This window comes from Vidua chalybeata, chromosome 13 (assembly GCF_026979565.1).
Source record: "Vidua chalybeata isolate OUT-0048 chromosome 13, bVidCha1 merged haplotype, whole genome shotgun sequence".
NCBI classification, from domain to species: domain Eukaryota; kingdom Metazoa; phylum Chordata; class Aves; order Passeriformes; family Viduidae; genus Vidua; species Vidua chalybeata.
This window is the reverse complement of record NC_071542.1, coordinates 11,739,387-11,764,754: the sequence shown is the minus strand read 5'-3', so window position 1 is coordinate 11,764,754 and position 25,368 is coordinate 11,739,387. Positions and strand designations below refer to the sequence as shown.

At 45.5% G+C, this 25,368-nt stretch overlaps 1 protein-coding gene across 2 annotated transcripts; it reads right to left on the bottom strand.

The window, feature by feature from the left end:
* Positions 1 to 16,450: 16,450 nt before the first annotated feature.
* MEX3B (mex-3 RNA binding family member B) lies at positions 16,451 to 21,150 on the bottom strand. 2 transcript variants are annotated; one of them, XM_053955159.1, is made up of 3 exons: positions 20,983 to 21,150; positions 19,949 to 20,185; positions 16,451 to 18,983 (listed from the first exon to the last, which is right to left on the bottom strand). In XM_053955159.1, exons 2-3 carry the CDS (start codon positions 20,181 to 20,183, stop codon positions 17,569 to 17,571), a joined length of 1,650 nt encoding a protein of 549 aa, XP_053811134.1. In that variant the 5' UTR covers positions 20,184 to 20,185; positions 20,983 to 21,150; the 3' UTR covers positions 16,451 to 17,568. The 2 variants fall into 2 exon arrangements, with proteins under 2 accessions (XP_053811134.1, XP_053811133.1); XM_053955158.1 differs by lacking the exon at positions 20,983 to 21,150 and having other exon boundaries at positions 19,949 to 20,783.
* Positions 21,151 to 25,368: the final 4,218 nt, after the last annotated feature.

The window sequence follows — 25,368 nt, the reverse complement described above, 5'->3', positions numbered from 1 at the left end:
TGGTTTGTTTTGCTTTTTTTTTCCCCTTAAAACCTAGAATGCTTAAGCCACTTGTATTGATTTTTTCAAAGGTTAAAATACCTCTAGTGGATGTGCCCTAATGGAGCATTTGAGCTCAAAGAACAAGCTGTGTGACTCACCAGCTGTTAAGCAACCTTTAATGCACATGATTCTGAGAACTGCAAAGAATATAGCACTACAAAGTAGCCCAGGCTCCCTGGGAAGAGCCTGATAATAAAAACTACATTCTCACATTATTCCACTAGACAGATACGGTGATTGGTGGGATATCAGGCATCTTTGGGGAAAAGGTGTTCCCACGAAAGTGGAACATCAAACTGGATAATTCCTTTATCATTCTGAAGGGGTTTCAAGGTAATTTATTCTAATGTGAAAACTCACTGGAAAATTATTGTAAAGTTTATTTATGTTACAGACCTTCAGAGGCAGCACTTGGCTCCTCTCTGTCCCTGTTACAGCACCTGAAACAAGACCGACCCAGCCCCCATTAGCATTTTTGAAGTAGGTGTGCTAAAACTGACCTCTCATGCCCTTATCATTCATTTTATTCACTCACCATCTCCTCCTGGGAAACAACACCAAGTAGGAAAACAGAAATCAGCTTTGATTTTTATTGACAATGATTCAGAGCTCTAAGATGTTGAACAATTCTGAACAGCCCGACTGGCACAGAATTAGCAGTCCTGTGTGGAATTACAGCAGATAAGATGAAATTCATACAGAGGGCATGTAAAATGCACAGTGGCATGATTTGCTACGTTATATGCTTAAAGGCAGTCATGGCAGAGGGAGAATTTTCAATGGGAAGGAGGAGACTGGGAGCAAAGCACAAGGTGGGAAAGTTCAGGCTGGTGAGTTCCAGTTTGCTGTGCCTGTACTGCAAATGCCTCCTGAAAATTCTCAGGTAAAAAGTGCTCCAATAAATTGTTGTTTGACCCACCCTGTTTGGAAAGGGATGCTTGGTGAAGGAACATTCCCTCATGTCCTTCAGCCCTTCCAAAGGAATGTTCCTGTTATGGTTTCAGGGGGCTGGCACCCTGCTCCTTGTGCTCTGCAGACTGGCAGAACAGCAGGAGCAGGGCCATGTTACATCTGAGTTCATTATTTTAAAAAGCAGAGAAGGGAGGGAGGAACACCTATACCTCTGCATCTCCTTGCTCTATTATTAATGCTTTTCAGCTGTTTTAAATTAAGATAAATGTCTGAAATGCAATGGCATTATGTTTGAACTCCATTCAGTTCAATATAAGTAGATTTTAAACAGGAAACTGATGGTCCTTTTGAATGTGAAACTCTGTATTAGAACCAAATGTAGCTCTTTAATCTCATTTGGTACGTATACTAAAATCATTATTTCTTTATGAAACATTTTTAAAGATTTATACATTCCATTGAGTTGGACTTATATGGCAACAGCTTTTTCTTTTAGGTTTAAAATTAAAACAGGAAAAAAATCTTCAACATTCTCAGAACTGTTTTATTTCTTTCTTGGCACAGAAAGCTGTTAAATGAAGTCATTTTCTCCATTGTGCAGCAAAGCTACAGCTACTTGTATGTCAGTCAAAATATACTTTACCCAGAAAGCTCATAGCTGCTTTGTTACAGTAAAACTGAGGTTAGTCTCATTGTTCCAGTCACACAGTAACCAGATATAACCTCTGAAAGGGAAAAATAAAGTGCATACAATTGCTATTAACCAGGTTCTCTTACTCATGCTGGAAGTCTGGCAATCACAGTGGCACTGAGTGTGGAATAACGTGGCTGTCTTCAGCCAGCAGAAGGAGGTTATTCCATCCTATCTGAGAGAGGGAAGATTACTGCAAGAATTTTAATACATTCAGTGCCCGAAGTAGGTATTTGCAAAGGCTAAAATTATTACATGAGAAACAACATGAATAAAGGCATTATCCATCTGACTACTCAGAACCATGCCCTGGTTTTCTAAGAAAACCATAATGTCATAAATAAGCTAAATAAATGTTCCTAGAGGTATAGAGCGAATCAAACAAAGAACACATCATAATAAAATCCAATGAAGAGAGAAAGCTCACGGGCATATTGTTGGAGTACTTGTTTCTGAGTCAGTTAACTGATTGTCTGTGTTACTATTACTGGAGACTGCACAGACCTCAAGCAAGATCAGATCCCCATCATGCTGGGCAGCCCTTGCACAAAGAGCAGCCCTGCCCCAAAGGGTGGATGGCAGAAAGCTGTGGGACCGAGCAGGAGCGCTGCTCCCTCTGCTTGGCCAGAGCAGGAAGGCAGACACGGAGGCATTAAGTGACCCTCCTAAAATTACAGACCATGCCTGCAGCAGATCTGGGAGCTGAAATCAGCTCTGCCACAGCCCAATTAATGCCTGGCCCAGAAACCACACTGTTACTGCCTTTTCACTTCTACTTTCCTCGTGTGATTATGTACAGCTTCAGTTGTGCCAGGGCCAAGTGGACTCCCAGGTCAGTCAGCTTATCTGGGAGGAACAGGAAAAATGGCAAAAGCTGAACCATATGGAGAGTTCCTCCGCCAGCAACCAGGTCTGGCACAGAGAAAGTATAACGGGGTCAGCCTCTTTCCTGGCACCATTCACAGTTAATTGAGGGATTTTGAAAGAAAGGTGGTTTCTAGAGAGCCAGTGTGGGCAGCAAGGGTGGAAAACTCCCAGTGGGGAAACCCGAGCAAGGAGGTTTGCACAGATGCCAGTGCTGCCTCACTCCAATGGGGGGAGGGACAGGCATTCTCCAGAGAGGGAAAGTTACATTTATCACAAATAAAATGAAAACACAACTGAATCAATTCAAATATCTTATTTGGATGATTTCCTTTCACTTCAAAGAAAGCAGAAAATGAGGTGTAATCATCAGCTTATCTATAGGTGAGCCTACTTTGTTCTTACAGAATCCATTTTCATCCAGCATGGCTGAAAACTTCACTGATGCCATGTAGACTCTGAAGAACAGGCAGAACAGCTCCATGGAACAAGGTACTCCTCAGCTGACAGCTGGAAGGAGCTGTCTTCCATACAGCTCAGCTATTGTCACCAATGATCACTGTATGTTCTGGGAAAAAAAGACAATTTGGAAGCCAACACTGCCCTGAACTGAGACAACACATGGCTGAGATCTGCTGTAACAATGTCTGCAGTTGTTTCTTGTGACATGAAGATGAGGAAAGCAAGAGAAAGGAGTCACCAGGAGTCCCCCCCAGCTCTCAGCTAACCAAGAGAAAAGACTGGCAACTCCAAGCAGGTGTGTCCATGGCCACAATTTCCCCTTTTCCTCTACAGGTTTGAACAAGAGCAGCCATGTGACAAAAACACATCTGGGTAAGCTTTCCTAGGAGAAACTGTAGGGAGAAATTTCTCTTGCAGTTATTCAATTTTTTTTTTTTTTTGAGGTGGGGGAAGGAATGCCCCAAACCTTGTGTGAAACATCTTTTAACCCAATGACATAGGGAACTATTTGACCAAAGCTGCACAACAGAAGATTGTGAAGTTTCTTCAGTTACTCCTATCAGTAATGAGCATGAACACCATGGGAAGTACCTCAGGTGCAATTCCAGAACAGCCCCTTTCTCCGAGGAGCCCAGCAAGCCCTGGTGCAGCACTGGGTGATCACAGCAGCTCATGCTCCTGTCAGATCCTGTCAGAGCACTGAGGGGAGAAGCCACAGACAAACCTGGCACCAGGGCCACACTCAGAGAGGTTAAAATGCTGTACCAATATTTACAGGTTCTCTATTTGTTTCAAATTGTCTTTCACGCATAAAGGAGACATACCCGTCCTGACAAAAATATTAAAATTGGGCAAAACCACTGAAAAATGATGGTCTGCTTTTTTAGCAGTGATATTTCCTTATTCCACAAAACCTGGATTACCCTTTCCAATGATTAAATTTAAGTGGACCCATTTATAACAAGGAAATTAGCCTCTCTAACCCTTTGCCACTTCACAATTGAACCCACTTAAAGACAGCTCTCGATTAAACACCACTTATCCATCATCTTTACTTTTAATGACTTTCAATCTTTGAGAGAATAAAGAATAACACGCTGGACTCAGTGATCCCACATGGGATATCCAGTCCCTCAACTCTGGGCCCCTTTTGGAGCCACAGCTTTCTTGGAGGAGGCACAGAGGGAAGATGGAGCTGGGTAGAGGAAGTCTTTAACATTCATTTGGAAATCAGCAGAGATTTTAACAGCTGGCTCCAGGGAATGCAACCAGCATTGATACTGGTTTGAAGCATTGAAACTCAGATTTAATCTGCCATTTCAGGGGAGCTCATTCTTCTCCAGCTTGCTGTACCTGCAGGAAACATCTGCAGGTAGCTTTTCAGAATTACAACTTGCATGAAGTCTTCTAAAAAAGCATCACTATTAGGATGCAGTATGAGGCTCTGCACACACATGTATTTATGGTACCTGCCAGGCTGCCCCTCGATGTGCTCAGCTCAGCCTGGGGTCACCTAAGCCCCTGCTTAGGTCTAGAAAATTGTACCTCAGGGAGATGTGCTGGTAACCTAAAGAGAAGCTAAATCTGCTTTTATGGTATTACACTACGTTGTAACCACTGGATGGAGAGCACTGAGCCAATGCAAATGCACTTTGCCTTTGCTAACTTATTTAAAAAAAAAAATTATTGGGGTGTCTCTGTACTGGAAGACTTTACACCAAATCAGCTGCTAACCTTGCCTGGCTCACTGTCAGCTGTCCTCCCACAGCAGGCATAAAACTGATCTGAAAACATAAAGCTGCATAAACTTTGCATCATTCATCTGGGCTAATTTGACAGAAGTGTGATTGCACTGCCTCTTGATTCAGATCACATTTATCTCACCAGGTGATAACCTGTATCATGAACAGCCCCTCATTAATGATCAGAGCACCTGTGAAAATGCATCTTGGCCATGCCCCAGCAGTGCATCACATCCCTTCTCTTGAAATTCTAAGGAATTTCCTGGAGTCTAATCAAATTTTATGCTAAAAAAAGGCAAATTAAATTTACAGCATGGAAAGTGCCTAGTTTTGTGCCATCTAAAGCACCAACTGATCTGATAGAGGATTTCCCATTCATTTCCAATAACGAAGCAGCTTTTAGAGGGCAGTGCTGGTGGTCCTCAGTGCAGTCACTACAATGATATGAATTCTCCAAGGAAGGCTTTTTACCCAACACTTGGCTTTTCCAGCCTTTCTTCCCTTTCCCCCTTTTTCCTCTGTCTGTTACATTAGTATTTCTAAACAAGCCTTCCCTTCTCCCATTTGCATGCAGAAGAGTGGCTCCAGACTGGTTTGTACCAGTAGCTTTTCCCTCAAAATTAAACAATTTGAATTTAGGAGGTTTAGCAACACCTGTTTAAATAGGTACCAGCAAATTATTCAGGTGATTGCAAATGCTCATTTCTCTGAAATAAAACACATCTCACTGTGTGACTGGAAGGTCTGGAATCAAAAATTTTATTCCACCCAGTTCCCTGACTCTCGCTTCTCACTTTGTGCCTGCAAGTGCTCGACACACTCAGGTAGCTGCTTGCCAGGTTTGGGAAAGTTTTGCTATATCTTTGTGAGTTGGGAAGGAAAAAAAAGAAAGGCTGTGGAATCTTCAAGGCTTTCACTGGAAAAGCAGAGAAGATAATCCAGAAAGACAACTCATACAGATAAATGGGTTGGAAACAGTGGTTTCCAGTACCAACACCATGGTTTTCCATGCTGATATAAGAGAATAGAAAGAGCAAGGCAACATGAAAAAACATGACTGACCATTTCCAAGTCCAGGTGTATACCTAAAGATAGTATAGAGGAAATGAATAAATAACCAAGCTTTTAATAAGTACATCAGTGAGCTTATTAACCTGGCAGTGTCTAATGCAAAGAGGAGCCATTGTGAGACAGGCTGGCTTCTGCTCCAGAGCCAAAAAATCCAGTAACACATTGAAATGAAAAGTTGCAACCCCCAGTAAGCCCAAAGCCAAACTCTAACTGCCCGAAAGATTGGAGCAAGAGAAGGGTAGGGGAAAAAGGTGAATAAAAAAAAATGTAAATAGTGGTATTACATTGAAGAGACAGAAGAAAAACTGGAGGAGTTTCTTCAAAGGGCACAAATCCCCTTTTCTCTTCCAGCTCATGATATTATACACAGATAACCTGAATAGCCCTCAGAGCAGGAAAAGCATGTTTCTGACAGGGGCAACACGTATTGCCTGCATTCTTAGCCACACACAACATACCTGCTCCATGTATCCTCATTGTGTGAGCACACAGGCAACAAAACATTCCTTGCTGTCCAGGCAGCAAATGTACATGGCAGGAAAACCCTGGATCCACTGAGATCAGAGAGAAAGCATGTCTTGGTTCAGGTACCTTGGGGTGACTTTTGATACTTCAAGAGTTTCAGTGCAGCAGGGCAAATCCTCACTGTCTCTCTGCACAGCCCATCTGCTGCAGCTCATCTGCACACAACCCTGAGCTGAGAGGTGAAAGGAGAGAGATAAAACACCATGCAGGAGCTAAACAAGTGTTACCTATGAAAACACACACACACAAACAAATAAAAACTGCATTATCTGATAGAAATGGTAATCCAACATGGCAGTAGGTATGAGAGTCAGTATATAGAGTCCACTAATAAATATTACTGAAAATGACACCAGTCAAGTTACACAACTGTCCAACAACTCGGCATGCAAGACAGGTTTATTTTGCAGAAAGTGTTGTGCATTTTCCCAGCCATACAGAAGAACTTCCCTGGGTGCTGCTGGTATTCAGCACAGGCTGTTGACACCACGAAAGCAGTCCTGGAGTGATGGGTATGTCTCCTAGTACAAAGCCATGCAGCTATTCAGCTCCTGGAATTCAGTTTTATGTGATTCAATCAGTTCTAACAAGAAGAAATAGTAACACATTAAGCAAAGTTCTGAGAACATAACAAATCAAAATGCTGTTTCACTGCAGCCTCCATCAGCCCAGCTGTGGCTCATTTCTTACTGGATCTGTTTTTCTGCCCCAGCACAGAGAAATGACTGTTGAATGCTAGGATAAACCATGGTGCTAATTCCACAGCATCTAGCACAACAAGATGCTTCACATTTTTATTGAGCTCTCCAATCCAGAATTTTAAACATGTTTTAATGGCAGTTAACTTATCTTCACAGCACCCTAATACATCAAGCTAAGACTATCTAAGAGCTGAATCAAACTCCCCAGGGATTATTTTTAGTCTCATTTGCCCCACCAGTGCGTTAAAATGGTTTGAGCTGCTCCAGGAATAGCTGACCCATACACTAGAAGTGAACATTGGAGTGCTGAAGGAACACCACACATCTTAGTATTTCTGTCTGCTTTACACTATTGAAACAAAAGCAGCTCTTTTTCTGTGAGAGCTGTTGCATGCTTCATTAAAAATCCTACTTAAGCTGTGGTGCTAAGCTGGTCAGATTCAGCTCTCATCTACAGCAGCATCAGGATAGGGACAGCTCCTATCATGCTCACAAATTTACTCTGCTTTCAGAGATTCTCCCTCCAAAGAATCTGACCAAAGTGGTCTGATTTTCTCTCAAATACACTGACTCCAGATATTTGCAATTACAGCAATGTCGCCAGTGTTAACTGTGATTTACACTTGCCTAACATAATCAAAATTAGAAGCAGAGCACTTATAAGGAGAGAAGAGAGATTTAACATGAAAATACTAGGGGTCAACTCTTCTCTTGCAAATCATGGGTCTCACAAATCTCCATTTATTGGTGAAAGCATAATCACCATGCATTTGCAGGTGTTAACTAGAAGATTCACTGTTTTTTCTGATTTGCAATTATTTTACTGCCGCTACATCCATTACTATCCTAGCCTCAGATGTCAAGTCTTTCTGAGCCTACTGCCTAGTTTTCTGCAAGAGATAATGAATTTTTATTTATTGCTTATGAAATTTTAGCAACCACACTGCCATTTCAATCTCTAATGAAACTACCTTCCAAAACCAACACAGGGCTCTTGTGATTACTAGGCTTTGATGTTTACAGAAAAATAGAGCAGAATTTGTGGAATTATACAGAAAACAGTAAACTGATATTAGCTACATATTCCTGCACAGCAATACAGCAATCATCTCTCAGATAATTCCCTCCATTTCTGGAGTGCTTAAGACCCTGAAACATAAAAAACCATCCAGTTCTCCAGAAGAGAGGTGATGAAGAGGCAGAGGAGGGTATCTTCTGTCTGAGTAAATTCCATAGCTGCAGGAATCCCAGCGTGTGTAGGGAAAGAGCTGCTCATCACCAGCCAGACACAGGTTTCCTGCAAACCCACTGGGACATGAACCAACCCCTCTGGTGAGAGCAGAGAGAAGGTGGTGGAGGGTGGGTTTAACTTCAACTCGTGTCCCAGGAAATCAACAGAACCAAGGCCTGATACGTGAAACCCTAAGTTTAACAAAGTTTTCTTCATGTGAACAGCAGTTAGTTGGTTTTTAATCCCTCTAAGTTAAAGGATACTCACAGATGCTGTATAGCTCACCTTCTCAAGAGACGGTTGTGCTATTTACTGTAATTAGCAGCTGCCTTGAGGAGGAACTGATAACAGCCAGCCAACACAGACCACCAGCAGCTGAGAACTGGCCTTGGCACTCTGGGCTGCAACTGGAACCTCTTACTTCTGGGAGAAAAAGAGAACAAAGGGCATTTTGATGATGTCTTATTTTTTTCCCTCTCGACACAGAAAAGTCCTACCAAGCATCTTAAAACCAAGTTTTACCAGCTTAGTCTTTAATGTATGCTAGTGTTAACTGATACTTTAAAAGAAGGAAAACTTTCTAAAGGGCAATAATGCATGAAGAGAGATGTGTGCAAAGAAAGATGATCTAATACTAAAAATAAATGTAGCTTTAAAAGATCCTTTAAAAACAGCTGTTGACGTTAGAGATTCAATTAAAATGTAATTAGTTATACATTCTTCTTTGAAATGAACAAGCATATTACAGCCTTCATCTACAATGAATTGCATTTTACATTCATACCTTGCTTTTGCCTGTAAAAAAGGCAGGTTTTACAGGAAGCATAAAGATAGGGTAGTTCTACCTAAAATTTTTGCAGTCAAAAAAACATTAAATGTTTTTCTTTAACCAATATGTACAAAGCCACCTTCATTATGCTTGCAGCGTTCATAAGATACTTCACAAGTGTCCTTAAATGCACAAAATAGAAGAAAAGATAGAGATAAATGGATGAGAGATGGTGCTTGCCATAAATTAGGATTCTGAATTAGGTCACTAAAGACTAAATCAATCTGACTCCTTAATTGTCATTTACCTGAAAGAGAAATGCACCATAAACTGCCCACCCTGCACAGATTTGTACAGGCAACAAGCAAGCAATGGCTTTCCCTGGGGCTAATCCTATATGGAAGCACCATTGACCTGATTTTCTATGGAAACTACACGGATGTTTTCAATTCCAGTGTGGAACTGCAGCCTCGGTCATAGCCATCAAACTCCACATTAGACATTCATGCAGCATTAGGCATCCCCTGGCTGCCAAGGGCCACACAATGAGACATTGTCTGACCCAAAAGTCATGTAATTAGGCTGATGGGAACAACACCAGCGGATGGTGCATTGAGCATATCCTAATTTTGGATAGGCCATTCTTTGGCTGCCTGACTACCAGTTAGCTGGGGAAGAAGTGAAGCCTGCTATTATCAACAGACAACTTTGCTGCTAAGCCAGAGCAATGATGAAAGGGCAGTTTGGCTTGAAAATCACCACTGGGGAGAGGAAGGGCAGCCACAGAGCTGGGATGCTCTCAGAAACAAACAGGAGACCCCACTTTCAAGTACTACTTGTTTTTGCAGAGTGGGTGACCCTACCTTCTGGAAGCCATGTCCCCAGCTAGAGTTCCAGCATGTGGCTGCACTGTCCCAGTGATGGCCCAGCACTCATTATAACATCTAATTCCAAAGGCTTCCGAGGCAGCAGCCAGCAGGATGAACACAGAGCTTGAGGCAAAGGAGAGAAGTGTGAAATTCCTCTCATCAGCAGCGCTGCACATTTGTGCACAGGCTCTCTCCTTAAAAGTCTGACCCCCTGCACAGCCAAGGAAGAGCTTTCCAAGAACCATGTGACTCCAAAGACTGAGGACATGTTCTGCCAGAGTGGGGTTTTAATTTAAATTAGTCATAGAAAATTTCATTTTTGTGGCCTGAAGACATCTTCAACTGTGTCAAACATGAAGCAGTTTCATAACTGCACGTGATAGACTCTTCTTTTTAAAGAAGTGGCATAAGTAGAAAGAAATACAAATGTTTGTGAAACTTTAAACCTCCCTGTCTGCACTTTGTAGCAGTTACAAATAACTCAAAAAAATATCTTGTGACTTCAGTTTCCAGCAAGAAGTGTATCAAGACATTTAGGAATGTGACTGGTCTCTGGAAATTGATAGAGGCAGCAACTGCATTCACCTCTTTTGTCAACTATGTACTCAAAATTATTATGTTTCATACTACTTAATTAAAGCAAGGCTCAGACAAATTCAATTGTTTCCAGATTTTTTTAAAATTATTTTTCCATTTTTAAACATGTAGTGTAAGACCTGCACAGTTGTAGCTGTATCTTTACAGAAACAGCAGCGCAGCCATGAGGCATAAGAATGGACCTTGTTATCTGCATAAATTGCGAACAATTTCACAACATCAATTCCCTTCTGACATTTCCTGGTGTACAATATCACTCCTCCCACCCACCTTCACCTGCAGGAACATCCAGCCCCTGCTGGGATTCTGGGTCCCCTTGGATGTTCCTGGTAGCACTAACATTTTCATCCCCATTTAAAAGGGCAGCGCATTTAAAGTGTTACTAATGTTACACCAGAGGAGGCAAGAAAATCACAGGCTGAAGTTGCCTTTCTGTATCCACAGTAAAGCCTGCCAGGACGATTCATGTATCACTGGGATCACCTATTTCTTCTAAGTCAAGCCCATCTCACCTCTAAGTGCCATGGGAGGATGGGAGATTCTTATACTCACCAAAAAAGATGGTTCAAATAATATTTAAAACCAGAAATCTGGGGGAAAAAACCACCCCCACAGATTGCAAATATAATCCAGTGTTTGTTTGCTCTAGACCAATGTGATTCCACATGCTGGATTGTGGACTGATTAATTAGGAAGCATCAGTAATAGTACTTTGTACTTACATCAGGACTTCTACCTGAGGATACTTCAATAATGTCAATTCATTAATCTTCACAATACTGCCTGTAAGTAGGTGTCATTAGTTCATTCACAGATGGAAATCCTGAAGCACAGAAAAGGTGAATTTAATTAGCCAAGATGATACAATGAGTCAGTTAACAGAACTAAAGATCCTGAAAAACACTCATTTTTCTAACTCTTAGAGGGAGGTGATTTACTTGCCCTTTGCAGTTAAATCATGGATATAATTTCCAAATGTGTAACAGAAACTTTTGTGACTCTTACAAAACCACTGTTTACAGGTCATGCTCTCATTGAAATTTTCTTTTGATTAAAACGGCTTCTACTGTTTAGTACACCCATCAAAATATAAAGAACATCAAAATGAAATAAAACTGCCACTAGATCTATAATGAACTGGAGCTCTGCTACTGTTGTCTGAGGTCTAAATTAAAGCTCTTTTATAGAGGGTAAAAGTGAATAAAACATAAAGACAAAGGACAAAATAAGAGATGACAGACTATTCACCCATTAATGGCCATCACATTTACAAGGCAATTGCATTCATACTAATACAAAGTGGACCACACAATTCTACCAGGTATGAAAGGCAGAAGAGCCCTTGTACATAAGAGAAAAAAGCACTTTACTGTATTTTATCTCCATCACAAGTGGAAAACCAGTAATGAGGAACATCAAAAATCTCTTTCCATTCTCCACTGAAAACTAACAAAGCACTTCTCTTGGTGCAATCTTATCAAAGGTTATAAATTTCTCAAGACAGCTAATCAATCACATTGGTCATGGCGGAGGTAAAAGATGCATTTAATATGAAAGTATTTAACTGACTAATTTTGTTAAACAATAATCAACAATGGAGAGCTGTAAGTAGTTACAAAAGACAGGGCAAAAAAAAATGCTCTAACAAAAAGAACTCACATTAGGGAGAAATACTGCCTGTGTGCCCTGGATAAGTGTATATATGCAAACAAACCTTACTTGCCAGTTTACTTTATGAGGGGAACTAAATCCTACTATTTCATGGAGCCCTAAACTCAGAAAAATGCAACCCAGGACAGATACTTGTGGCTTCTGTAGCCACATCCCCACCTGATATTCCTTAAGGCCACAAATTCAATTTCTCATGATAGATGCTATTTCTCAAGACTGCACAAATCTTAAAGGATCAGGGCTCTGTGGTGCTCCCAGTATTGTACATGTATGCATGTACATACCTGGGGCACAGTCAGAGCTGCTGTGCTCTACCTGCACAGATAACATTAAAGAATAATCCATACACCAAGGGCCTGGATAATTTTGATACAGCTTCATCACAGGAGAAGCACGTCCCGATAGAGCCTATCTCACTAAGACCAAATAAGCTTTTTGCTTTTTAATCAAAGTTAAAACTTGGATGAGATATAATTATTTCATATATCCAACTGTGAAAGCTTCATTAAAAACCTTACTATTAAGTAATAAAACCACAATAAAAGTTTTTCCGTAATTACAGCAAGTTTCTCTTAACACCAATGCACTAAAAAGGGAAAGACTTTCTATTTGGTGATTTCTCTGGATGATTCTATGCAGGCAGTTGTGTACACAAGTACATATTAGATCTGTGATCACATTTATATATAACTCTATATGTTTCCTGAGTATGAAGCAAGAGAACACAGGAGTGTCTTCCCACATCACTCACCGCTGGGCAGAGTGCATATTCACCTGCAAACTTGGGCCCTTCGGCGCTTGCCAGGTTGACTGTCATAAACAGGTAAACCAGAAATGCAAATGATTACACAGACTGAAGCCTCCCTTGCCTACCTTCGATTTAAAATAGTCTTTGTTCTCTAATTAAATCATTGTTACTCGAGAGACAACTCGAGTTACAGGAAACACAAATAAGCAGAGGCAGGGTGAATAATTCCTTTTTGCTATTTCTAGATCAATTAAATGCAATATTCACCAGCATGCCCTTCCAGCAGCAGAATCCACATTCACTTCAGTGACAGCAAAGCATCATTTCAATTTCCAAAATGGCAAGACAAGGAGAATGGAGGAAAAAAGATGGGTGAAGAGGTTGGCAGAGAGGAGTGAGAAATATCAAACAAAAAGCAATTTGAATGCCTTAGTGTGTTAGATTCTTATTGCTAAATTTAAAGTTTTCTTTTAACTCTCATTTCAGTGGATTCACAGGAAGAAATCTAAAGAGTAAATTTAGGTTTAATTGATCATTATAATTTATTTTATTAAAATAATATAGCAGAAAGACATTTCTTCCAGTAAAGTGTTCTGGCTTTGATGTCTGATTGTTATGCAAATTCTGTGAAGTACAAGATATGGACAGAGGAATAATTAAGCTTAGGGACTTTGTCTATAATAATTCTTACATATGTAAATGTACCCTGCTTTGAGATAATGATGTGTACATGTGCTGGGAACCATACAAATGTGTTGGGAAAGCCGGGAAACTCCCACAAATGTGCAGGTCCTCACCAGTGCCTCCAGCAGGCACGTGCCAGGGGCACCCACACCCCCAGCAGCCCCAGAGCCTCGAGGAGCTCTGAGCTGGACACCCCCAGGAAGAGCTCCCAGCAGCGACACAAACACTGGACAAACAGAGTGAGCTTTGTTCTGGAAGATAAACATTGACCATATACATCTATATATTTCAAAGCACTCAATTAGAAACTGAACTTTGCCCCTTTCTCAGGCTTTGAAATAGTCCGGCCTCCAACACAGGCCTTTATTCTCCTTTGGTGTGGGCATCCCTCTTCCTCTCCTGCTCCCGCACACCATATGGCTCCCGACCCTGGGACAAATTCTGCACTGATTTATGGCCTCTGCAGTCCGAGGGACTGACCTATGGCATAAATCCAGGGGGCAGAGCTCATGGGCAGCCTGCACGTTCCTCCCCACACTGTCCCTGCTCCCGTGCACTCGTCCCTGCCAGCCGAGGATGGGGGATTTACAGCCCACACTGAGAGCAGATCTGGGCTCAGGGCACACCAGGGCAACCCAGCAAGCAATGAGATCCAGCACAATGGACACCACGTGTGCCAGTACACCCTGAAACACCCTCCAACAGAGAGGGGGATGCACCAGCCCTGCCAGCAGTGGAGGGTCCAGGCAGTGGAGGTGCCTCAGGTGGGTGAATGCTGCTGAGCCCCCTGGCTCTGCCACCACCACAGGGCATCACGTTTGGAAGGCTGGGAAAAAGGCACTCATTGGATGACAAAGCAAGAGTAATCCAGACTGGTTCCCTCTGCAGGCAAAATAATTCCCAAGGAGGAGTGAACATAACCAGTTTTTAAGGTACTACAGCTCATCTTTCCATCTCAAGACAACAGGCACATGGAGCATGTAAAGGGTCTGAAACAGCGTGCAGAGGCTGAAAAGGCAGCCAGAGCCATGGACCAAGAGAGCATTGCCTTTGTTTCCACCACAGCCTGGTAAAGAAACAGCAAGTCCTGCAAAGATGACCATGGACAACGAGGCCAGTTGGCCAGTTGACAGGCTGGGCAGCCCAGGCCAGGGCATTCCCCGAGCTGCTGGCCAGTGGCTGTTCTCCAGAGGCTGCTCACAGCCATCCATAACACCACTGCCACCACGGGGGACACAGCAGGATTGTACATCACAGGGAAGAAAAGAAGGAGACTTAAGTTTTCACTTTTTGTTCATCTTATTTACCTTTTGGTTTCACTAAGCTTCAAAACCAAGCAAAGTGATCAAATTCACTTTTTTATTTATAGTCATTTTCACAACTTCTCCCTGAAAACTCCACAGGATGTTTATATAGACATGAGAAATTGATTGACGCATCTTGAGAGCTTTTCCTAAACACCCATCACCAAGAAAATATACACATGGACTTAAAATTCCTCATCTCTGAAGTAACTGATTTTGCCAAGGGTTTTTTCAGTGTCTGTACCGCTTATGCATTTAAACACATCTTCTCTGCCACTCTCTGGATTCTTTTCCACAGCCTTGGGGTGGGGGGTTTCTGCCCCTCATCAAAACCTTCAAGATTCCTGAGATAGATTCAACACTCAGTGAGGGATTTCAGCTCTATAAATCAGATGATACCACAACCACAGTTCAATGAAAGAAGCAAAAATCAAATCAAATCAAACAAAGAGATCCCATCATCCCCTGCCGCATCTTCCCTCCTCCCCCTTCCCACCCAACCAGCAGCTCTGGAGTCCATAAAGGAGATCGGAGCAGAGCAGCTCTGCCCATACACTGCTAAGCACAAAGTAAAGCATATGAAATACGCTACGCACTCTGCGTTTCCTTTGTTGTTTTCACTCACCCACTGAAAAGGGCAATGGCAAGCTCAAAGAGAAACATTTAGGGATGTGCAGCACCTTCTGCAATCTCCTCTAACACACATCAGCCAACAGCCACAGTTCCCACGGACTCCACCGAGCAGCACAAGTCCTGCGGGGCTTGCCCGGTGTGTCCGTGGGCTCGGCTCAGCTTCCCTCGCCCCATCGCCACTCAGCCACCGGCAACGCCAAGCCAACTTTACACGGCAATAAATATTTTATTCAAATGAGCTTGTCAACACCAATTACCCCAGCCACAACTGCCAAATACCAAGAAGCACTGTCAAGGAGGCAACTGCAGCCCTTGCTCCACTCCAGAAGTGCCAAGTTTGGGATGAGGTCCCTGGGCAAGGCAGAGCCAGGAGCCTCCATCAGCACAGTGCAACAAAGGAGCCTCCCCTGCTCCCTCTTTAGCTCCTTTTCAGTTTCCTATTCCCTATGTTTTGTCTGCCAAAAGTAACAATTCACACAAACCCAAGTACTTTTCATGACTAAAGATCATTTAAAAAATAGTATTTTGTGCTGTGGAAAACCCCAGCAATATAACACATATTAAAAAAACTCAAATTTTGTTTCATTAATAACATGCTATAAAGGTATGATAGCTGGCAGGATTATTCTGGAAGCCTGTACAAGTTCCAGGAACATTAGCATGACACAGTTCAAACTCCCAACGTGTTTCACTGATACAAGCAGGAAACAAAAATTCCAGAAAAAACTCTCAGCACATGAAATCAAATCACCACACAGAGTACCTTTTTTTTTTTTTCTGTAATATTTTATTTTATTTATATAGAAATACTTAAAAAAACATGAAGTAGCACCATTACTTAAGTTTTACTTTTATTATGTAGAACTTTAAATGTCAGAAAAATAAAACTCTTGATACAATTTCAAATCTTGTCTCAGCAAATATAATATTAGTATTTGACCATGAGGTTAAAGGCCCTTTATCATAAAATAAAATATACTTTGTTTTTAAACTTTGCTCAGTAAAGTACATTTAAGCTCAAGTAACGTCACCTACATATACATAAACAAGTGGTAAACAAATGTATTAAAATAGAAATACTAAAACTATAGTGGTGCAACAGAATTTTTGTAATTTCCACTGAATTCTATTTATACAAATGTTAGAAAGCTTCAACAGTTCCTTTTGACATATGTTTATACATTTCCATTTTTGTAATAATATAGAATAAAATATGCTTTATATCACTGAATAGAAAATATGCTGGGTGAAGCAGATTTAAAAGATTTTTTCTGAACCTATAAAATCTCCATCCCAACAGAATACTGTTCAAAGCATTACACATTTTATGGTTTGTAATTCCGTTCACAATTGTGTGATATTAAAATAATACAGTGTTCTTTGCCATAAGGCCATACTAAAATAAAAAAGATTTAACCCAGCTACAAAAAGTTCACTGAACTTAAATTAAAATACTTGTAAACATCTTTGCAATATGAAATATAATTTTTCAAGTCAAAAAAGAATAAAATACTTCAATCTGTATTAATGCAATTTATCTTTAAAACCTTTAAACGTTTTTAATATATATAAGAGATATGTTACAGTTTTGTTGGTTTTTTTTTTCTTTTTTCTTTTTTAAAGTCTGATAAAGCTGCAGTATCATGGTTTTTCACAGGAACTTCTTGCCCTTTCAAGAACATTCAGAAAAGTATCCACCCATAGATTTAATTATTTTGTAATAAGCATCCTAGAACTACCAGCACGTTTTACTAACAGTCCACACACCATTGTCATCATCATAAGCATCTTCTACTTTCAAATTTTTTTTTCTGTTTTTTTTTTTCTGTTTGTTTGTTTGTTTATAAAAAAGGGGAGTTTTGGAAGCTTCGTATTAAAGTACAGTGTAAAAACTAGCCTAGCACTAGAATGGAGTCGCCCGTTATTATTTATAGCATGCACCCGCTGTCACACCACCCCCCAGCCCTCCCTCGGCCGCAGCCCGCACCCCTCGGCGGGCGGCGGCCCCGGCCCCGCCGGCCCCCCCGGTTCGTGCCCCCCGCCCCGCGGCGCTCAGGAGAAGATGCGGATGGCCTGGGTGACGGCGCTGTGGCACACGGGGCACTGCGGCTCCGTCTTCTCGCAGATGCGGTTGGCGCACTCCATGCAGAAGAGGTTGTGGCCGCAGGGCACCAGCGCCGCGATCACCTCGCTCTCGAAGCACACCGAGCAATCGCGGCTGCCCTTCCGCCGCACGCCAGAGGAGGAGCAGGAGGAGCTGGACGAGGAGCTGGAGGAGGAGGAGGAGGAGGCGGAGGAGTCGGAGGGCAGCCCGGGCAGGTGGGCGCCCAGCCCGTTGGCGTACAGCGGGTAGGAGGCGGCCAGCAGCCGCCCGCCGGGGTCGCTGCGCACCCGCCGCGCCAGCGGGTGCTCGGTGCCGGCCGCGCTGCCGTGCAGGGGCGGGGAGAGCCGCGCCGGGGGCGGGGCGGCGCCGCGCCGGGGGCCGCTCACCAGCAGCGCCAGGTTGGCATTGGCGGGCGCGGCGCCCGGGAAGGCGGCGGCGGCAGCGGGCGAGGGCGCGGGCGAGGGCGGCGCGGCGGGGCCGCGCTCGAACTGCGGCCAGAGGAGGGCGGCCCCGGGCGGCGGGGCGGGCGCCAGGTCGAAGCCGGGCGGCGAGTCGAAGGGCAGCTCGGAGCAGCAGTCCGGGGAGGAGAGGACGTCGCCGCCGCCCCCGCCGTACACGTAGCCGTTGGCGCTGTTGTTGTTGTTGTTGCCGTTGTGCGAGAAGCTCAGCGCCGGGCTCGGGGGGCTGTAGTCGGCCAGGCGGGCGCTGCCGCCCCCTCCGGTGCCGCCCCCGAAGTAGGAGTCGGTGGAGGCGCTGCCCAGCGAGCTGGAGCTGTCGTTGCGGTAGTTGCAGAAGGGCTTGCGGCCCGGGGTGGGGGTGATGCTGGGCGGCGTGGGCTTGCTCCAGAGGCTGCCCGTGCCGTTCAGCTCGAAGCCCACGTCCGTGCCGTTGGCGTGGAAGTCGTTCTCGTCCGTCAGCTCGATGATGCCGCCGGTGCGCATGGCGATGTGTGCCTCGATCTCCTCCCGGGCCCGGTCCACGTTCTCTGGCATGCCTGTCACCTCAAAGACCGGCTCCTTGTCCCGGCTCGGGGTCACGATGTACGTGTGCGTCTGCTGCTGGATGCGCTTGATGGTCGCCCCCTTGGGCCCCACGACCAAGCCCACCACGCGATAAGGCACCCGCACCTGGATGGTGGTTTGGCCGGGCAGGTTCGGGGGGCCGGGAACGGTGCCGTTCAGGGCTGTGTTCTTGTTCCGCGAGGCTCGGATCATGGAGAAGTGCTCGGCCGCAGAGATGATCTCCCTGCGGGCCATGGCCACATCTTCCTTTCTGCCCGTCACAACAAAGAGCGGCTCCTCCCCGCGAACCGGGGTCTTGATGTAGGTGTTGGTCTTTGCCCGCAGAGCTTTGATTTTACAACCTGGGAACGAGATGCGGAGATGGAGGGCGAAGGGGAGGGGGAGGAAGGGGAGGTGGTGGGGGAGAACCGGTTACAATCCATTGTTTGGGTGCAGCTAGGGAGGGGAAAAAAAAAATACACACCCACCCGAAACACATTGCCCCCAGCCCCAGGTGATCGCTGGCATCTCGTCCGGGAGCCTCGGTCACGGTGTAAAGTAATGTCAGCCCACAGCCCTGGCACACGCCCAAAGGCATCGCAAGTCGCCACCGGCACATCTGCCATGCAAACTGCCCCAAAACTACCAACGTGCAGTTCACAGGGTCGGTAAGACAAGGGGAAAAAAAATTTAAAAAAGAGAGCGACAAAAAAAAAAATTAAAAAAAAAAAAAAAGCGTGCAGGAAAACTGCACCGCCAGAAAAAAAATAAAATGCAAGCAGCCCTCACAAATCAACACACCCGCCAGTCCACATTCCTGCTCAGCACTTTCCTTTTGGAAAAATAAAATCAGTTCTTAAGGTGAGGAGCAGAGGCTGTACCGAATGAGCCATATTCCCCACTGCGGATGCTTTATTCCAACCCCATTGTTCCACTTCTCCACTCCATTTCTCTTCCTTAAAAATAATCCACGATTTCTAACTTTGGGGTGGTGGAGAGGGGAAAAGCACCGAGGATCCCATTTTCCTCCCGTTTCCTCTTGCAAATCTTAACTTTTGCAGCCGGAGGAAAGGACAGATTTGTATTATTTTCGTGATTTTTTTCCCCCAACCCGGCAGCTGAAAGTGCATCTCGAAACTGATGCATAACACTCCTCGGAAACATCACGTCTGCTGCTGCACTTTCTTTGTCTGGGGGAAGCCGGCACTGGCCACCGCCGCACGGCTGCAGCGTTCCTGTGAACGGCCAGTGTCGCATCTGAGCCGCCCGCCCGGCAGCGCGGAGGGGAGACCCGCGCCCCCACACCCCCTCGCATGCAGGCACCCACCTTGTCTCCCCACTATCTCAGCGACATGTTCCGAGCTGGGCACCGGGACGCATTCAGTCATGTTCACGCTCTTTTTCCGAGGTTCGTTGTCGTAAATGGAGCCCGTCTCGTCGTTGTCCAGCCCCAGCAGGGAGAGCTGATCCAGGGCGATCTGAAGGGCTCTTTGGTCATCCAGGGTCTCTCCCCCGCCACCACCACCACCACCGCCGCCGCCGCCGCTCCCGTTCCTCTCCATGTCTGCAAAAAGCGAGCTGGGCATAGTCCCTGTGTGTGGTGCACCCTCCGCCTGCGCTCGGCTCAGTAGTAAGAGATCAGACACAAAGGAGAACCCAAGGCAGATGGCCAGCAGGAGAGAAGGGAAGGGAGGGTGGGCGACTGCTGGAGACCGGGGAATTGTTGCCTTTTGCTTGTATATTTTGTATCTTTTTTTGCTTTTTTTTTTCCTCCTCTCAGTGCAATCCGGTTTATAAGATGTTCTCAGGACCCCCCCCCCACGACTCCCCCCCGAGGTTTTTTTTCGGTTGGCTTTTTTTTTTTTTCCTTTTTTTTTTTTTTTTGTCGGCTGGGGGTGGGGTGGGGGGGGTGGGAAGAGGATAAGCGAGAGGAGCTCCGATGGCTTCCCCCCCTCGAGTTCCTCGCCGGCCACAATGCCAAGCGGCGGCAGCGTTTCTTTAAGGAGCCCCTCCCAGGCTCCACTCCACTCACTCAGCGTTTTTTTTTTCCTCCTCTCCCCTCCTCTGTCTGAGGCTCTGCTGCAGCCAGACGGCTCTGGAGAGGCGGGCGGGCGCGGGGCGGGGAGCGGGGGCCGCGCCGGGCGCCGCAGCGTAAGCGCCGCTCGCTGTCACCGCGCGCCGCCGCCGCGCGCCGCGATTGGCCGGGGCGGCGCGGAGGGGCCGGCGCTGCCCCCCCGGCCCGGCCCGGCCCGGCCCGGCCCCGCTCTTTGTTGTCGGCTGCCGAACAATGCCGGGCCCCGGCCCGCCGGTCGCCGCTCCCCTCCCCGCCCCGCGCCCCCGAGCGCCCGCCGCCAGCCCCACCTGAGCGCCGGCGGAGGGGGCCGCGCTTGGGGTGCGTTTTTGCGGCGGGGGGGGTCGGTTCGGGGTGTGGGGGGGGTGCCCTTTGTGCGCCGTCGGGTTCGGGAGCGGCAGAGCCCCCGGCACCGCCCCCGCACCGTCCCCGGCCCCGCGCCGGCAGCGCCGCCGCCCCTTCACCGGCCCCGCGGGCGGCGGCCGCGGGCGCGCGGAACCCCCCGCCGGCTCCCGCGCGGCCCCGCCCGGCGCGCGCCCCGCGCCTGCGCGCCCCTCCCTCCCCCGGCGCGCGCAGTGCGCCCGCGCGGGGCCGGGGCCGCGGCCGGGGCGGGGCGGGGCGGGCCGGGACGGGCCCTCGGCCCGCTCCGCCCGGGCCCTCGGCCCGCTCCGCCCTGGCCCTCGGCCCGCTCCGCCCGGGCCCGTGCTGCGGCGGGGGAGGCGCCTCCCGGCCCGCCCTGCGGGCGCTGCAGCCCCGGCGGGCGCGGGGTCTGAGCCGGTGGGAGCCGCGGCCCCGCCCTGCCCGGCCCGGCGCGCCCCGGGCGCGGGGTGACGGCCGTGACCCGAGCGCAGCCGTGCCCCGGGGCTGGAGCGCGGAACACCTCGGTCCCAGCTCCCCGCGTTGCCGCTCATAAAGAGCCCGAAGGGTGGGAGCGCCTCCCGCACAGCTGCTCCAGCGTGGTGTCACCAGCACCTTACAGCGCCTTGCTAAACCGCTGGAAAATAAATCACCTCTGCCTCTTCCTTGGACCTTGTATGACCAAATGACTTTCTTTCACCTCTACCACCACAGGACCCTTCAAACCGCAAAAGTGTTTTTTTTTTTTTTATCAAGTACTCTGTCACAAAGACCTCACTTAATGGGAGGATTAGACATGAAAGTGCCCTCACCGTTGTCATAAAAACACCACCATCACATTTGATTTCTCTGGCTCTTTTCCGTACCTCTGTAAGCATCTATACTCAGTCCTTGCCAGCTGTCAGGTACAAAACCCTGATTTTTTCAGAGTAATCATATAATAAACAATTGTTTTCCAGTATCAGGTGTGACAGGGACAGACGTTTACAAGTGCACCCAGATCTGTTTAGCCAGCTGCCTGTACAAACAAGTGTAACAAGTCACAGGTAATTGTTTACATGCAGTGTTTATTGCAAATTACTGTCACTTCGCCAGGATGTTTGAATGTTGTGTAACAAAGCTCCAGTGGATTGTTTTCTAGCAAGGGTATACACTGGTGATGTGCCATCCTAAGTGCTGAGCTTGTCCCATCAGCTAAGGAAACTGAAGTTTCATATTTAAAAGATTACTTATTCTACAGATTTACTTCCATAGGCAGCAGTGCTGGTTTTCATAGGGTAAACAAGAATAAGTGCTCAAGGATCCATAAAACTTACAACAACAAAATAATACTCTTTCTTATTAAATAAAATAATTTTTTGAAGTTTGATTCTTTGCAATATTTTTAATTCAATGAGTCTAAAATCTGTGAGACAGAACATCAGTGTACTGATTTACCAGACAGGGGCAAGACAGACCAGAGATGAGATGAGGGAAAGATGCACATGAGTGCAGGGAATTAGTGTTATTGGAGTCCCAACAGTGAGAGTCATAAATACTGAAATGCAAAGATATGAGGAGAGTGGTTGGGTTGTGCTTGGATTTTACCTGTTCTTTGTTTTGTTTCTTCACCTGACTTGTCCATTTTTTTCTTCCTTCCCCTTCCCACCCTATCTGCTTAAACAGATCACTGTACGGTACCGAACAAGCAGAAAAAGGGAAACAAGTTATCTTCAGGTTTATGTTCCTCTATAGAAAAATTTCCCAAAGCAAGATTCCAGGCAGAGCTGGCTTTATTTTTAATGCAAAGCTAGAAGCTCCAATTAAAAATGCTTAAAATGCATTTCAGAATGAGCGCAGTACTTCCAGGGAGCAGGGGGAGAAGAAGATCCATTTCTGGGAGACTAAGCCTGCACTGGTGTGGTGTTCCAAGAGCCTGTGGAATGCTCCTACATCTCAAGCACTATTACTTTTTTACTATTTTGGAAGACATTTAAGAGCAAACGAGAGGGAATAATAACAATTAAAAAGTTATACTGGTGTACCTTAAAACCCCCATGCACCAAGAGCACAGCCCGCGGGGAGCACAGCAGCTATGCAGCAGTATGTTCATATGGCAACAAGCAACCAGATTGGTACAATTCTACTCCCTCCACTAAATATTGCTTCAGAATAACTTAATCAGGTCTAAATTAAAGTGTTATCTATCTACAGAACGCCTTTCGTTCCATAAAACCTTGAAACATGCACAGAATTAAACTCCATCTCTGAGGGAGAGACCAACCATCTACCTAGCAATTTACAGCAACTTAACAAAAGCAGGAAGGGAGGATATATTACAGGCAAATACAGGACTCATTGCAGGAGGAGTGTAATTCTCAGTCCTTTTAGTTTCTCTCTGTTATCATTTCCCATTTGTGACAGAAGTAATAAAACTTCCTTCCTCCAACCTTTATTTAATTAAAGTGTAAGGTCTTTGGGGCAGTGAGCTTACTGTGTGTATATATACAGCACCTAGCATGAAGAGGTCATGAATTCATCTCAGCTCTTTAAATACTCCTCTAAATACAAAGCATTAACAATAATAAGAATAGGATATAATTTTCATTTAGAATAGATGAGTCTTCTGTTTTCAATTATCACAAAGAATAAATTACATGCATCTCAGGGAACAATTAAATTAAGGGTTAAGGGAAAGTATTTCATACCAGAGACTTGTAACCCTGGTTTTTTGCACTTAATGACACTGCTGCCCACTCTTACAGCATTTACTCAAAATTCTTATTTGCCATAATATTACAAAATAAGGTCCCAAATCCCATAGGCCAACTCATCAGTTAGTGTAGGGGTATGGTTTAATCTGAGGCAGTGCATGTGATTACTGTGATAACATACCCAAATTAACCTTTTGCATGTGCAATAAACTGCAATTAGCAATCTGCAGACAAATGACAAGTTCCTTCGTTTCCTGTAATATGCAGCAATACACAAGCCAGATTTCCTATTGAATCCCATATTAACCTACATTCAGTGGCAGTGAAATCTCAGAGCACTGTGTCAGAATTTATCATCTTTCAATGATGTCAGCTCCACCTCTTGACAGTTCTAGATGAGATGTTTATAAACAACTCATCCATAATCTGACCAATTTCAGCTGAAAACGTTGATCATTTTTTCACCACTTGTTCTAGCCACTTTGAATGCTTTTACTAAGGGATGGGACGACCTCTCAAAACAGTGTGGTTGTGTTAATAAATGACAAGAAATGAAATGGAGATTGAGTAGTGAGTGGCTTTGTGATGCCTCTCTGAGCTGGTAGGAGGCTCAGGGGTAGGGAAGCTGTAAAGTGCCTCTTTCCCTTGTGATAAGGAATGTCACATCAAAAAATACAAAACGGGAAGATGATGTTTCCACATGCACTTTCATTCCCATAATTCCACACCTCTCCCTGCTACAAAATTCATTTGCAAAATATTTTTTTAAAAACAAAGATCTGGGACAAGTTGTGAAAAGCAATTTTGCTGCAAACCAGAAAAAGTCTTGCACCTTTAACAGTCACTATCAGTCTCTGATAATGTTGATACAGTACCATAAAAATGAACCAATTCCTAGCAGCTTTACTGAAGTGCTAGTTTCTGGTATAATAAAGCAAAAAATATTTTTGTAATAGGCATCACATAACTGCACTTCCTTCATCTGCCTTTGCTGGTAGTGTGACATGAGCAATGAGCGTGTTCATGCATGGAGGGGATGAAGTGCCTTATAAGAATGCAGTTTTGTTTAACATGAGTGATGGAAGGGAATTCAAAAAGCATAAAGATGCCTTTGTAATAAATCGGAACTAACCAGCCAGATCACCTGCCCACTTTAAGACTCTCCACCAGGGTTGTGAGTGGCCTCCTTCAGTCATTGTTCCGCCCTGCCTCTCGCTCTGAACCAGGGTTATCGCACGGTGCATCTGAATTGAGTGGTGTTTAACAACTGTGCCAAGCAGAGTTCGAAATGAAAATCCCTTCTGCCTCTCCCTTGCTCTCACACGACGTGTTTGGAGTCCATCCTTCCCGTCTGCTCCCGCGAGCAGCTCTCCCTCTCTCCCTGTCTCCCTCTCCCGCAGTGGAGCGCTCCCCGCTCCGCGGCTGCGGGGTTGGAGCTCTTTGTTACCACGGCCCGTGGGGCAGCGCCGCGGCTGCCATGCAGCGCTGGCTGCGGGGCTGGGGGCACCTACCGCACCCGTGAGCACTGCCCGTTCAACCGGGCTGGGTTAAAAAGGAAAAAAAAAAAAAAAAAAAACAACAAAAGAAAGAAAGATTTATATCTGTATGTTTAGGCTGAGCTAGATA